Genomic DNA, 12,765 nt, shown 5'->3' with positions numbered 1-12,765 from the left:
TTAGAACATTTGGTCGATGGGAAAGCTTTCTGCGCTCTGGTCTTCCCCATCAGGGACGCCCTCCACTAGCTCGTGACCTGCATCAACCCCAACCTCAGCCCCCGCAAACTCAGCAAGTATATCGTACACTGCCTGAGATGTAGCATTCGAATCCCCATGATTTACGGCGTCTGCGACACCATCAACGGCCTTCACCTCATAGTTAGCATTCTGCAGCTCTAGTATGGCTTCTCGTATTTCGTCATCTGATGCAGGATCCTCCGGTATGATCTTGGGCTGTCCACGAGCACTTGGAGGAAAGCCAAAGCCGGGTATAACCATCCTGGACGGCTCCACGATCTGTTGGTACAGGCTGTTGCTGTCAGAACGGCTTGGATGACTGTTGGATCTGCTCCCTGACTGACTGCCGCTGCCAGAAAAGCCAGCTGGCACAGGTGGGAATTCTGGAGACGGAGAGCCAGCCTCGTGGTCATCGGCTCGCAAAGCTTCCTCACTTCCATTAATAGATACAAGCATATGCTCAAAGATATTTAGTGCAGCCTCTAGAACAGTGTAGATCTCCCCCTCGATGATATCACAGGAGACGCGGGCGGGATTCGACTTTCCAGGAGTCCAGATGTCTGCCTTTTCCAACTTCTTGACGATCCGCGTTGTCAAACCTTCGTAGTCTCCCAGCAAATTGAATATCGCATTTGAGAAGAACGCCTTGTGCGTGGGAAATTGGATTACCTTGGCATCGTAATACTTCGGAAGGCCGAGAGGGTTCATTGGATCAAATGTGGCGCCACCTATCTTCATTCCACCGTGAGCATGTTGACTCGCCGATGCCGTGTGACGCTTGGTTACCCCGGCTGTGGCGAAGACCTCCTTTCCAAAGCCCTTCTGGATAAGCTGTGTCTCTGCGCGTTTACGCAAATGCTCCGGAATTACGATGCGTCTGTCCACGCAAATAGTTGAGCATGCTTGCCTAAGGTTTAACAGAAAGGCTGAGCACTGATTTGTGTAGTTTAGTTTGCGCTGTGGTATCATCGATTCACGCACCTGTCCGCCAGAGAAGTTCTTGTTACAAGCGCGAAGGCTTACCCTTGGCATCGTATCAAGAGTGTTCAGGTCTGTGTCCAAGACCGATGAGGGCGAGATTGGGCTAGGATCCTGCTCTTCATACCCATTGGTTCTGTCGGTGTCCTCGTGGATGGTCTCCCAAAACAAATGCAAGAGGCGTGCATGTGCAGAAACAAAATAGTACCGTCTGATGGCATCCTCCAACTCTACACGAAGTACCGATGCTCGGTGAACGTTCCCCAGCCTTCCCTTGATATAAGAATCTATAAAATCGCTGAAATTTTGCGGTTCAAAGACATCTAAATTATTGTCCAGACACTTCTCTGCCTCTCTCTCCAAATAAACATGTCTGGCTCTAAAAACATTGTCAACAAATGACACAAGCCAGTTAAGTGACTTTTGGGACGGTAATAGAGACTTTGTGTAGCTTGCAACCTTGTTTGAGTGTACCTTTTCGTCTGCAATCTTCTTGCTTTGCCGCCACTCCAGAAGCTTGGCGGAGTATCTATTTGTAAGCGATAGGCGCGGCGGGATAAGGTATGCCGGGATCATTATCCTATAGCTATCTTCTACCAGACCCTCGAAAACTGTTCCGGGCAGATAAACCTTTCTGTTCGACTGCTTAAGGAGTTGCACGACTTTGACAACGAGGTCGCCGGTTCCCTCAACAAATTCAAATGTAAGCTCTGGGGGATACTCGCTAGAAGCGTGTATTCCAGTTGCTCCAGAACGAGATGCAGAAGACGCTTGAGGGGTGTGGTTACCACTAATCTGCTGTAGGACTCTCATAAAGCGAATCTGATCTGATGGCATCAACTGTGGAAGCTTTTGAATAGTTGCTAGTTCTTTTGCACTAAAGAATCTGGTGGTGGGTTGCTCCTTGTCCTTCATACGCTCTTCTGGTCTATTTAGCTTCTTATTCGAGGAAGGTGACATGGCGCTGTGCACAGCGTTAATAGCAGAGTCTATTAAAGGTGTACCAGCATCCATCTGTTCTAGCTTTCCTTGAGAACGTGAATGCAGGGAGGACCTCGTCAGCTGCACAGTGGGCACCGAAGTGGATTGTGGCATACCCAGAGCCATACTGCTAGTAGATAGTGGCCTGGTCGGGGTGCACTCTGGCTTGCTTGATGATTTGATCAATTGCTCAATGGTTTCGTTAATTGTCTTCGTAAAAGAGCCCGTAGCACCCTCTGTGACGAGTGCGTTATTAGCTGAAGAAGAGTGATCATAACCTTGATGTGGATCAATACCATGCGTGCTTCTGGGAGGTGATCTCCCCGTTATTATATTGCTTGCCAGATCCTCTCTGGTCAGCACAACATTCTGTCGGCTCCTCTCCAAGTTGGCTATTTGCGCATCTATCTTCTCTTCTAAAGTAAGTGTTCGGGTCTCCCTCTCAGCTGCCGAACTTGTCTGAGATGGAGGAGGCAGACTGTGCTTTGCACTTGGTGCCAGCACCATAGATTCCAAACGCAGCCTAGAAGAAGTGCCAAGCGACCCCGCTAGCCTAGCTGATTGTCCGCTTTGCTCCGTAAGACCGCCAGAGATTCTTATCACCTTCACTAGAGCTTCTTCATCCTCTACGTCATAATTGAGGTGGTCAGTGCTGGGTATAGAATGCAGCGATGGCTGTATACCCATCATAGCTGTTGGCTTGGGGGGCGGGGCTTCCATCTTCATGGGAGCCAGAGAATCACTGTGGACACTGTCAGACAGCGCCCCTGGAAGAGCGTCACTGCTATCGTCGTTGAACATAGGAGGAGGCTCTAGAATATGCTCTTCAACGTGTGCAGGGACGTTTGTCTGTCCTGGAAGATTTGCTACGACAGGAGGGAGTGAAGATGCCCCCACAGGAATAGTTCGCAGTGAAGAATTGAGAGATAATCTAGTAGATGATGTGAGGGAACTAGCTATGGAAGCAGAGATGTTCGGCTCAGCGGAAAAGACAGTTGGATGGCTGTCTCCCGCTGCTGTTGGTGCAGCAAGAAATCCTGGAGCAGGAAGGCGCCCTGCAGGTGAGGGTTGCTTGGGCAAAGCGTCTTGCTGTGGGAGTGCCTGGAGAGGCAGGTTTGGAGTAGGTATTTTGATCTTGGTTCTTGAACCAGCAGAATGGATCTCTTCTAGGGCTGCTTCACTGCTACGAGACACTAATTCCGCCGTGAGAACAGCATTTTGTAGACAGCTTGTAGGCGGAAATTGATTTTGAGCGGCGAAAACGTCCGCGTCTGTTAGTATCGGTAAGCGACTATTGCTCTTGGAAGACGTTTTTTTGTCCCCAGATATCGGTGTCTGGGATGTTTGTGGCGTTGAAGATGCAGAAGAAGGTTGAGTTGTTGTCCGAGACTCAGCCGAGGATGCCGGTAAAGCTGACATCTTTATGACTGTCTGGACATCTGAGATTTCCGTGTCAGCTGCACCAACGCTGACAGTATCAACGTTAAGCATAGGCTCCTGATCGGTCCCAATTTCCTTTGTAAGGGCTCCAGATGCGCTGCCTGGCTGCTTTGGCGGGAGCTGTGCCGCCTCATCCTTAGAGACTTGCTTCTCAAACATCGCAATAAGGTCCCTGCTTCGCTGGATCATAGCATCGATTTCGGTGGAATCTGCATCATGCCCTGTCGACCTAGACCGGTTTTGCATCTCTTTAGCAATTTCTGCAGCTATATCTACTTCCGTGACGCTCAGTTCAGAGAGATCAAAGGCTGGCGGCGGTGCAAGATCCTCCATTTGCTAGTTTTTAATTTTAGGCATACATGTTTTTTGAAGGGCCTGAGGAGGTGGGAACGCTGCCATCCTCTGATGCCGTGGACCTCCTGCCTATTGATCTTGATGGCTCTGGTGCCTACTCTGTGGCGGTAATTGCTGGCCGGCAACTTTTATTATGGCGTGCAAAACCTCGTCTGGCTCCTGGATTTAGTGACCAAACTCTCACTTATGATCTCCTAGAAGATCCTGTTACTCTTGCAGTCATTTCTCTGCCTAACATGACTCCATCACGTGAGTTTGTGGCGATTATTTTTCGAACCCATGTGACAGTAGTCGGCTTGCTTTCTGCCGACAGCACGTCTCTCTCGTCCATCTTCTACCTTCCTCTTACAAGCTCTTTAAGCAGGGATAATAGGGAAGTCTCTATCTTGCGCAGATATTGTGCTATGGATATAACTTCAGCAGAAGCAGCGGAGCTTCTCAGAACTTTGTCGCAAGAGCTCCATCAAGAAAGAAAGACCCTTTCAGAGTTAAGCCAGCGCTTCTTATCCCTGCCAGACCCCTCCCCAGCAGATTCAAAGGCAGAACAATATCCTTTGCAAACAGGACTCTTTCAATCCACGGGGGCTGCTGTAAGCAATCGCGCGCGCTTACTTGATAATTACACACTTGATAGCCTGACAACAGTGCATGACGAAATAACTTGTATAGGGACTCTGACCATTGACGCTTTCGATTCTGACAATGGTCCATCTGGCAAGGTCTTAGTAGTAGGCACCATGTGCTGCTTTATCTACGTGTATTCGCCCGGGTTTACTCAAGTGCTAGTAACGATCCGGCTTCCTGAACGCCCCAGAAGCATCCAGATTGAAGGTCATGCATCCAAGGTGACTGCCCTCGACGAGCCCACTTGGCGTGGCACGATACTTGCAGGTCATGGCTCCATCTATACGTTACGCGGTAGCTCACTGGCTAAAAACGTTATTAGCTTTGGCTCTATCCTTCGCTTTGTGCACAGAATAAACCGTGCAATCTTCGCCGTGACTGTTGGTAATAAAACTAATGATCTGTTGCGCCTCTCTGCGAAGGGAAAACTAGACTTTGTTTATGCATTGCCCTGTACGGTCACCCATCTTTCTGCAGTCCACGTGGATCTTGGCCGACCTTTCCTTGGCTTCGCCCTCGCGCTTTCTAGTGGTGCTGTCGCCTTTGTTGCGGAAACTGGTGTAACTACCATCGTTCGGGTGCAATCAGATCTTGAATCAATGAACCAACTATCGGCAGGCTTGTCCTTTAAGGCATTTTGCTTCTCACGGCTGCTAAGTCTTGATGCCCACAGGTCTAGCTCTTTAAGTACTGGCATGGATGTTACGCGGAGATTGTTTGGTGTTTTCTACGTCCGTCAAGCAGCAAACAAGCTACTGCATCTTCCACTGGCACCCAATACTGACCTGAACAAGAGCTCTCCCGATGATGGTAGATTAGCTCTTCAGGATCATCCGCTAGATGTTGAACAGCTGGGGAACAAAGCTCTGTCTCTACAAGACAAAGTTCTTCCCCTCGCTGACCAGCAGGAGATGTTCAAGTCCTTCATTTCCTCTAGAGCATACGCTAAGGCAATGGTTCAAGCGACCTTGTTGGCAATGGCACAGGATGAGCAGGATCCCTCTGCAACAGTGACGGCATCGACTCTCCAAGCAGTCACATCTGTTGAGCTTGCGGGCTTAAATGCCTCATTGACTGTAACGGTGTGTAATGCATCTTCTGAAATTACCCTGGGGGCGATGCTCATAGTGAACAGCGCCGCGTCACCCCTCAAGCTGAGGGTTTGCCAGGCACGCATACCGCCCCTTCCTCCGGGCGCGACAGTTCACAGGCACTTTGCATTTACTGTCGACGAAGCCCTTCTAGGAACCATCATTCCTGCCCATAACATAACAGTGCTGCTTACCAAGCCAACGGGAAAGCGGCATGAAGCTGGCAACAATCTTTTGCAGGAGATCTCAGCACACATACCAGAGCTTCGACTTTAGAGCTTAGAGGACAGATTGCTTCTTCTCACCCCTAGTCTAGTTGCGCTCGAAGCACATAAATGACGTATAGCACGTCACATAGTCTACCACCGTGAGTATAGCCTTCTCCTTTTCGCCCACTAAGATCTGTCTGACAACAGTCTCTATTGCACTCCTGGTCAACTGCGTCTGGTCGCTAGCAGCAATCTTCTGCAGATACTGCTGGAATCTATCATTCCCTATTTCATTGACGATTTGCTTGCGATACCCTGCTAGCTGGAGTAGAACGCTGTTTCTGTAGACCAGGTTGTGCAGAGCAGACTCACTCATACATTCGTAATCCGAGTTGTCGCCGTCTTTCTCTACCTGATCACACAATATGCGGTGATACTGCTTCTTGGCTATCTTCAAAGGTGATACCTCTATGAGATAAGGCTCCGTGGGTGTGCTGTCCATTGGGTCAGATGGCTTGATGCATCCGTTGGAGGGCGACACCTCTGCACTCGATGGTTCTCTGGTGACACCGCTAACACTGTTTCTGTTGCCAGTTTCCGGTGCTGGAGAGGCGGGATTTGAGATGTATGTCTTGTTGCCTCTGACAGACTCTGCAATGTAGAGCTCAGTGTATCCCTTAAACATCTTGTGATCTAGGAGCTGTACCGCAGAAGGTCTTTCATTGGGATCGTTGCGCAGAAGCGAATAGCACACATTCTTGATTGCCTCACTGTACGGCCCGGTTATCTCAGGGAACTTTCCACGAGTGATTCTTGCCGACACTGCCTGGAGGTTCTTTCCCCTGAAGGGGGTTGTTAGCATCATCAGTTCGTACAGGACTATACCCAGTGCCCACATGTCACTCTTTTTCCCGTATGGCTCAGAGTTACACAGTTCTGGAGATAGGTAGTACGGAGTGCCTGCTAGGGTTTCTGTTAAAGCGTCATCGTTGCTGAGCACCTTAGACACACCAAAGTCAGCCAGCATCACGCGGTAGAAATTGCTGTCAGGCGCCGATGTCAGGAAGATATTCCCCGCCTTGATGTCACGGTGGAGGATGTTCCTTTTGTGTATGTACGCAACGGCCTTGATGAGCTGGTAGAAGATGTCCTTGATGATTTCCTCGCTAATCCTCTTTCCGTTTGCCTTATTTATCAGTCCAGAGAGGTCTCCCTTATTGGCGTACTCCATTACTATAGAGAGATTGCCGTTCTGCATAAAGTGGCCGAAGTAGGCGACTATGTTTGGGTTGTTCATCTTGGACAACAGAGCACACTCCTCCATCGCAAGGCGTTTGGCGTTTGTCGACATCTTTTTCCCTACAAATTCTTTGATGACCACACTTTCATTTGACACATTGTCGGTGGCTAGATATGCGCGCCCATATGAGCCCTCGCCCAGCAACGTCTGCTTCACAAACCTGGCTTTCATTTTTTTCTTCGTTGGGCTTACCTTTGGTACATGGTTTCCGCGTGCTTGGACATAAGCTTGCCATCGCTTTAGTATTGTTCCAGGAAACGCCTACAATTATTTTCCTTGGAAATCAGATCATCTGTTCATCGTCTCGATCATTTCTTACCCCTGGTTTCTGGTTTCCATTTTTAAATTATTCTAGAACTGTACAGGAGCGCAGATTAGGGCTATAGATTGTATTTACTTCACACAGTGCTTAGCATTTGTATTCCTACTTTAAGGTCAACGCAGAGCATGAGGATATAAATGTGATGAATGTTGACCAGGAGTACCAAAATTAGGTACGAGTAAAAAACGGATGTCTCTCTAAAGTATTGTATGCTGAGAGGGAGGTGCATCAGAAAGGTTAAAGCAGACGAACGCAGAACACTTAGAAGCGAAAATCCTAGCGCGTCGGGGTATGGAAACGTGAACCGTGTGTAGAGGGAGAGGAAAAGAAAGTTAACCAAGGAGTTGATGTAGATTATCGGAAGAGGAGGCTCATAGGGATCCAAAAAAAGAAAGGTTAGAGCAACAAAAGTAAGAAGAAAATTCAGCCCAAAGACGATTGTCTGAACAAGTTTTTGCGTATCTGGATTCCCATGTCTTTCACCTATGCGCATCTGCTTCCTAGAAAAGAAAGTGTGAAACTGCAAACATGTAAAAATTACACAAATTATACCTTTTTTGATTTTTTAGCAAAGAATAGAGCACAAAGTACACCTCTCGCCTCCAACCTCCATGAACCTTATCTCATTCGGTCTATTGCATCCACTGCTACTTGTTTTCTTAGTCGGATTTGTCCAGACGTGCGTTCCAGAGTGTTCAGATTACACGCAACTCTGTGCACCAGATAGCGTCTGCAGGGTAAAATGTCAAAACTCTCATCAATGCCCATCAAACAGTAAGGGCATTCACTTAATGTGCCATCCGAAGCTTCTCCTCTGCTACGAGATGTGCCGGTTCCATTCTGACTGTGACCTGACCTCAGGGATGACTTGCATCGCGGGGTACTGCCAAAAGGGCTGCCTGTTTGATGACGATTGCGGAGCCGGGATGCTGTGTAATACAAAGACGTCCCGGTGCGAATTTAAATGCTTTCCCTCACCCTGCCCCGAGACAGATTCATATGGTTGCTCGCCTGATGGAGTCTGCCGGATGCGTTGCTCTGCGTGTGGAGATACAGCGGTGTGCAATAAGGGATTCTGCTACGCCCTTGGAGATACTGACGACGAGTGTAACAACAATCTAATCAAGTCCCAAGGTATCACTTATCAATCCTTCTTGGGTATGTGCTATCGATACTGTGTTACAGATACAGATTGCCCGCTCTTCATGCACTGCTCCTACCAGGGAAAGTGCCTCTATAAGTGTGTTGATCCCACCTGTCTCCTGTCCTGCAGTCCAGACGGTCAATGTCTTTATGGGTGCACACCGACAGGATCAGTTACTTGCCCAAACACAGCTGACTATACATGCAGGAACAACTTTTGTTACAAAAAATGTCCCACTACGTCAGCTGAACTGGGGAACAGCGTCTGCAGCAAGTACTTGCCCAACTCTAGATGCATAAAGGGTGTATGCAAGTTTTTTTGTGTATTGGATAGCGACTGCGACGCTTACAACGTTTGCAATGTGGAGACAGGTCTTTGCGATAAGAACGCAGGAAAGATAAGCTTAGTTCGGCTGGAAAACTGTTGGGAGGAGGACGTTCATCTTGTAATCAATTACCAGACCTACGAAGCATGCCTCACGATTGAGCCAACTCACAATCAGTTATGTAGATTGCATTTGCCACAATCTGTTTATTTAGAAATTAATTTTAGCAGCTATTCCCAGCCACTTAGACGTTTGCTCAACAACTACTCATACACTAACACAAAAAGTATCTGCATATCCTGTCCTGCTGACCACGTTCGTGAGTGCTGCGAGTCGATGAGAATTAGTCAGGCCTCGTCTATGGCCATTTACACAGATACCCATCTGGGCTTTGCTCTAGTATTATCTATGACGACATTAACAGCCAATTACGCTAACTGCTTTGATTCCCTGGCTTCCACACTACTAATTCGCAACCCGGAGCGATCTACCACAGGGGAGACGTCGATAACAGAGAAGTTTGCATGCTGTACTTTCATGAAGTCCACGGGAACATGCACCTTTCTGGCCAACTACCGCATCACAAAGTTCCAGTTTGTAGTGTCGTCTGATGGTTCCAGCTATCCCTTCTATCCCAACCGTGAACATTATGATCCCCAGTCAGGCGTCTATTGTGTGGAATATGATGACGATCATACCGAAGAAATTGCTCTCTTGAATAGTTTCATTGCAGACCCCTGGACTCGAGCCACCTTTGAACTGGAGGCAGTCGTCGATAAGATCACCATTCGCTCAACAACAGAGATGGACGTACTGAGGACTTCATACAGGAGTGAGTGTTATTCAACCATCGACACGTTTATATTGCCAGACCTTGTCTACGTACAGCTGGTAACCAACGGCACGGCAATCAGTTCCTGCACGCTTCCACAAGGCGTGAACACAGTTGACATGCGCATTAATATTCAGAACCTTGTCACCGGTCAGAAGATGAGCTTATCCTTCCAATTCCCCAAGTTTCAATTCAACGCCAACAAGCGACTTTTCTTCTTTGCTGTTACCAAGGAAGAGAAGGAGCAAACACTACGCTTTTACAACTACATGCGGGCCAATGGGTCGATATCAAAGTTCACTGGATCTCTGGGGTACAGCTACCGTCGACCGGGAGAGACGACCTCAGCTGCTGCATCAAAGTTTTTCTTCGACACCCTCACTCCGGCATGTTTCAATTATACAGTCGCAGTGATCGAGAATGACGGTCTACGTATTCAGCTTCAAAACGTGCGCGCGAAGGATTGTGCTCTTCCATCCATCAAGATGCCTTTCACAGCTTCTGTGGAGATTTTCTCCAATGACGACCTGATCTCTACGCTAGGATCCTTCAGCAAACATCTTAACTTTAGTACTCTCGTGTCCACCATCTATTTCTCGTGCACTACTGACTTCAAAAGGGGCGACTCTCCCCAGGTCTCTTCCATGAACTCACTCACCATTGAAAAGGCTTGCTTGGCTACGCTAAAGGATATGTGGAAATATCGCAAGCAGCGTATTGTAGGGCTACAGCTCACCGTGGATCCCTCAATAGCTGACTATGTGAGCTATAAATCCCCCATGATGACGATGAGTACCATTCAGAACATGGATTATAGTACCGTTTATTTCATTTGCGGTATTCTTTCCGGTAGCATAGTTGGAGCAGGGCTCATCTTTGGGATAATAATGATCGTTAGAGTGCAGAAACAGGCCAAACAGTTCATAAAGCTCCACAAGCAAGCCAAGAAAAGAGGGAAACAAAAGTGAGCGAAATGACCAAAGTGGTGCCCATAGAAGTAAGGCAAAGACATGTTTCTTGAAACTGGTCTAGACAAACTATCACTCCTGATTAGCGTTAAATCTATAGACCTGAATTCTTGGCGTGTTGAAGTACATCTGGATCGCCACCCAAATGACCACCAGCAATCCAGACAGAACGGCCCTTATCAACTGCTTCACATTGAGTCGACGCCTATTGCGCGCCACAAGCACAGGATCATCATTAGGATTGCCTGCTTGCCTGGCACTATCTTCTTGATCTAGATCCTGCTCGTCTTGATCCGCTCTTTCTCGTAGTATATTCAAGAGCCCGTTGAAGAGTAGGTCAAGAGGCGTGAGATTTTGTGCAGCAAAATTCACCTGTGCGTTCAGCCGTGGAAGGCGAAAACGATTGCGGGCCCTGTCCCGTTCTTCTCGAGCAGCATTTATTTCCCTGCAGAGATCTTCGTGGGGCCGCGGATCCTCTCCCTCTTTCCGGCCTGCATACACTGGTGTGAGACCGCTTGATAAACTAATTGGGGCTCGGCACATGGCGCAGTTGGATTCACGAGAATTGGTGAGCCACAACTTCAGACATGAGTAGCAATATATGTGTCCGCACTGTGTTAGTACAGGATAGTTGGGATCGGACATACAGATGGGACATGCAAATTCGCTATCGCCGAGGTTTTCGGAGGCGTCTGCAGGCATCTTCTGTTTTTTTAATTTTTTACTAAAGGGGTGAACATAATGAACGTAATCCTGACTTAAATAGCCTACGTAACTCTTTATATAACGTCCTCACAAGTGAGCAGTGAACAGATGCAAGAAGAACTATGAGGCCAAAGTAACATCCGTGTGGTTTCGCTATATGCGCCCGGTAAAGAAGTGGCATTCCAAGAGGATAGAAGATTAGATACGGCTCAATGCGTTTGTCCCATTCCAGGGATCCCCGCAGAAAGCACAGAAGGGCGCGAAACTGTAAAGAGCATATTATCAATCCATACAGATATGCTCCTAAGACAATCAGTTGAGCAGGGTTCTGGGCTCCTCGGGTAGCTTCGTTGCCTCTATAGGTGACCAGATAGAGTGGTACCGCAATGGATAACATTGCAATTGCAGCACTGTATGTTCCATTTATGAACCTGTGGAGTATTTGCCGGAGCTCCTGACGTGATAGAGTGCATTGCTTGAGCACTGTCAGACTTTCTGTCCATGTGAGGTCTGCTCTATGTGATCGCAAATTAGTTCTTTCCACGATGATCTGTCTGGCCAAGCAAACAGCCGCAGATGGTAGAAGATAGATTGCGATAGCCAGGACAACAAACAAAAAGGTCTTTGGAATGAAAAGCTGAACAATAATGATTCTATTAAGGCGGTGAACAAGGCATAACAGTATTGTTAACATCCGTTGAAGTATTATGCTACGGATCCAGAAGCTAAAGGCAGGCTGTAGGGGCGTAGATTCCCTTAATGCAGTAATTGTATACATCATTGTTGTGATGCCAGTCAGAAACAGAAAGAGGAAGGAGACGCCAAATTGGAATTGATAGAGAATAGCTGGAGTCACCGACACAAATATCTGTACAGCAGAGAGTAGAGTATCTCCCACCAGTTGCCAGTAGATTAACAAAACTGGTGATGTGGTGGCAAATTTTGGGTCACTAACTGCCTTGCCTGCTTGTGCTGACAGGAGTTGTGTGTGAGCTAGACACCCTAAACGGTCCACCATAAAGTATACAGGAGCTAGGATCCAGTAGATTATGCGCAGCACAGCAGAGGAACCCAAGGACTGCTTACTGACGTCATATGATTCTATAGATTTTGATGCAGTTGTAACCTTCAACTGAAGCAAGAAAAGGCTCGTCGAGATTATAATTAGAAAGAAGACTCTCACTATGTGGTACCATCTTAATATTCTTTGCACACGTCGCGAGGGAGGGCTTCCGGTCATATGAGGCTCAATGCCAAGACGAGTAAATAATTCACCTAACGCCTCCAGTAAGAGCGAGGGAACATTGCCTGTTGCATTGGTAGCGTCAAAGCAGAAGCCATAAATCTGTTGTATCTCGGCTACCGAAAGAATGTCCATTGTCCGTGGGGACTCTGAAGCACGGCCCATTTTTGAAAGAAGCTTCTTGCCTGG

At 47.8% G+C, this 12,765-nt stretch overlaps 7 protein-coding genes across 7 annotated transcripts; 2 read left to right on the top strand and 5 right to left on the bottom strand.

The window, feature by feature from the left end:
* On the bottom strand, positions 1–3,792 carry GL50803_0016793 (uncharacterized protein; the record flags this gene model as incomplete). The annotated part of the gene is made up of 1 exon (XM_001704706.1): positions 1–3,792. One exon carries the CDS (start codon positions 3,790–3,792, stop codon positions 1–3), a length of 3,792 nt encoding a protein of 1,263 aa, XP_001704758.1.
* Positions 3,793–3,818: 26 nt separating this feature from the next.
* GL50803_008738 (uncharacterized protein) lies at positions 3,819–5,804 on the top strand (the record flags this gene model as incomplete). The annotated part of the gene is made up of 1 exon (XM_001704708.1): positions 3,819–5,804. The coding sequence occupies one exon, from the start codon at positions 3,819–3,821 to the stop codon at positions 5,802–5,804; it is 1,986 nt and encodes a 661-aa protein (XP_001704760.1).
* Positions 5,805–5,840: 36 nt separating this feature from the next.
* On the bottom strand, positions 5,841–7,208 carry GL50803_0016792 (Kinase, NEK; the record flags this gene model as incomplete). Its single annotated transcript, XM_001704710.1, has 1 exon — positions 5,841–7,208. The coding sequence occupies one exon, from the start codon at positions 7,206–7,208 to the stop codon at positions 5,841–5,843; it is 1,368 nt and encodes a 455-aa protein (XP_001704762.1).
* A 227-nt stretch (positions 7,209–7,435) lies between these two features.
* Positions 7,436–7,852, bottom strand: GL50803_0028620 (uncharacterized protein; the record flags this gene model as incomplete). The annotated part of the gene is made up of 1 exon (XM_001704711.1): positions 7,436–7,852. One exon carries the CDS (start codon positions 7,850–7,852, stop codon positions 7,436–7,438), a length of 417 nt encoding a protein of 138 aa, XP_001704763.1.
* Positions 7,853–7,970: 118 nt separating this feature from the next.
* GL50803_008733 (uncharacterized protein) lies at positions 7,971–10,628 on the top strand (the record flags this gene model as incomplete). Its single annotated transcript, XM_001704712.1, has 1 exon — positions 7,971–10,628. One exon carries the CDS (start codon positions 7,971–7,973, stop codon positions 10,626–10,628), a length of 2,658 nt encoding a protein of 885 aa, XP_001704764.1.
* Positions 10,629–10,700: 72 nt separating this feature from the next.
* Positions 10,701–11,330, bottom strand: GL50803_008731 (Zinc finger domain; the record flags this gene model as incomplete). Its single annotated transcript, XM_001704714.1, has 1 exon — positions 10,701–11,330. One exon carries the CDS (start codon positions 11,328–11,330, stop codon positions 10,701–10,703), a length of 630 nt encoding a protein of 209 aa, XP_001704766.1.
* Positions 11,331–11,352: 22 nt separating this feature from the next.
* On the bottom strand, positions 11,353–12,741 carry GL50803_0033863 (uncharacterized protein; the record flags this gene model as incomplete). Its single annotated transcript, XM_038046066.1, has 1 exon — positions 11,353–12,741. The coding sequence occupies one exon, from the start codon at positions 12,739–12,741 to the stop codon at positions 11,353–11,355; it is 1,389 nt and encodes a 462-aa protein (XP_037902286.1).
* Between the last annotated feature and the right edge of the window lie 24 nt (positions 12,742–12,765).

This window comes from Giardia intestinalis, chromosome 5 (assembly GCF_000002435.2).
Source record: "Giardia intestinalis strain WB C6 chromosome 5, whole genome shotgun sequence".
NCBI classification, from domain to species: domain Eukaryota; phylum Fornicata; order Diplomonadida; family Hexamitidae; genus Giardia; species Giardia duodenalis.
This window is presented reverse-complemented; position numbering and strand designations above follow the sequence as displayed.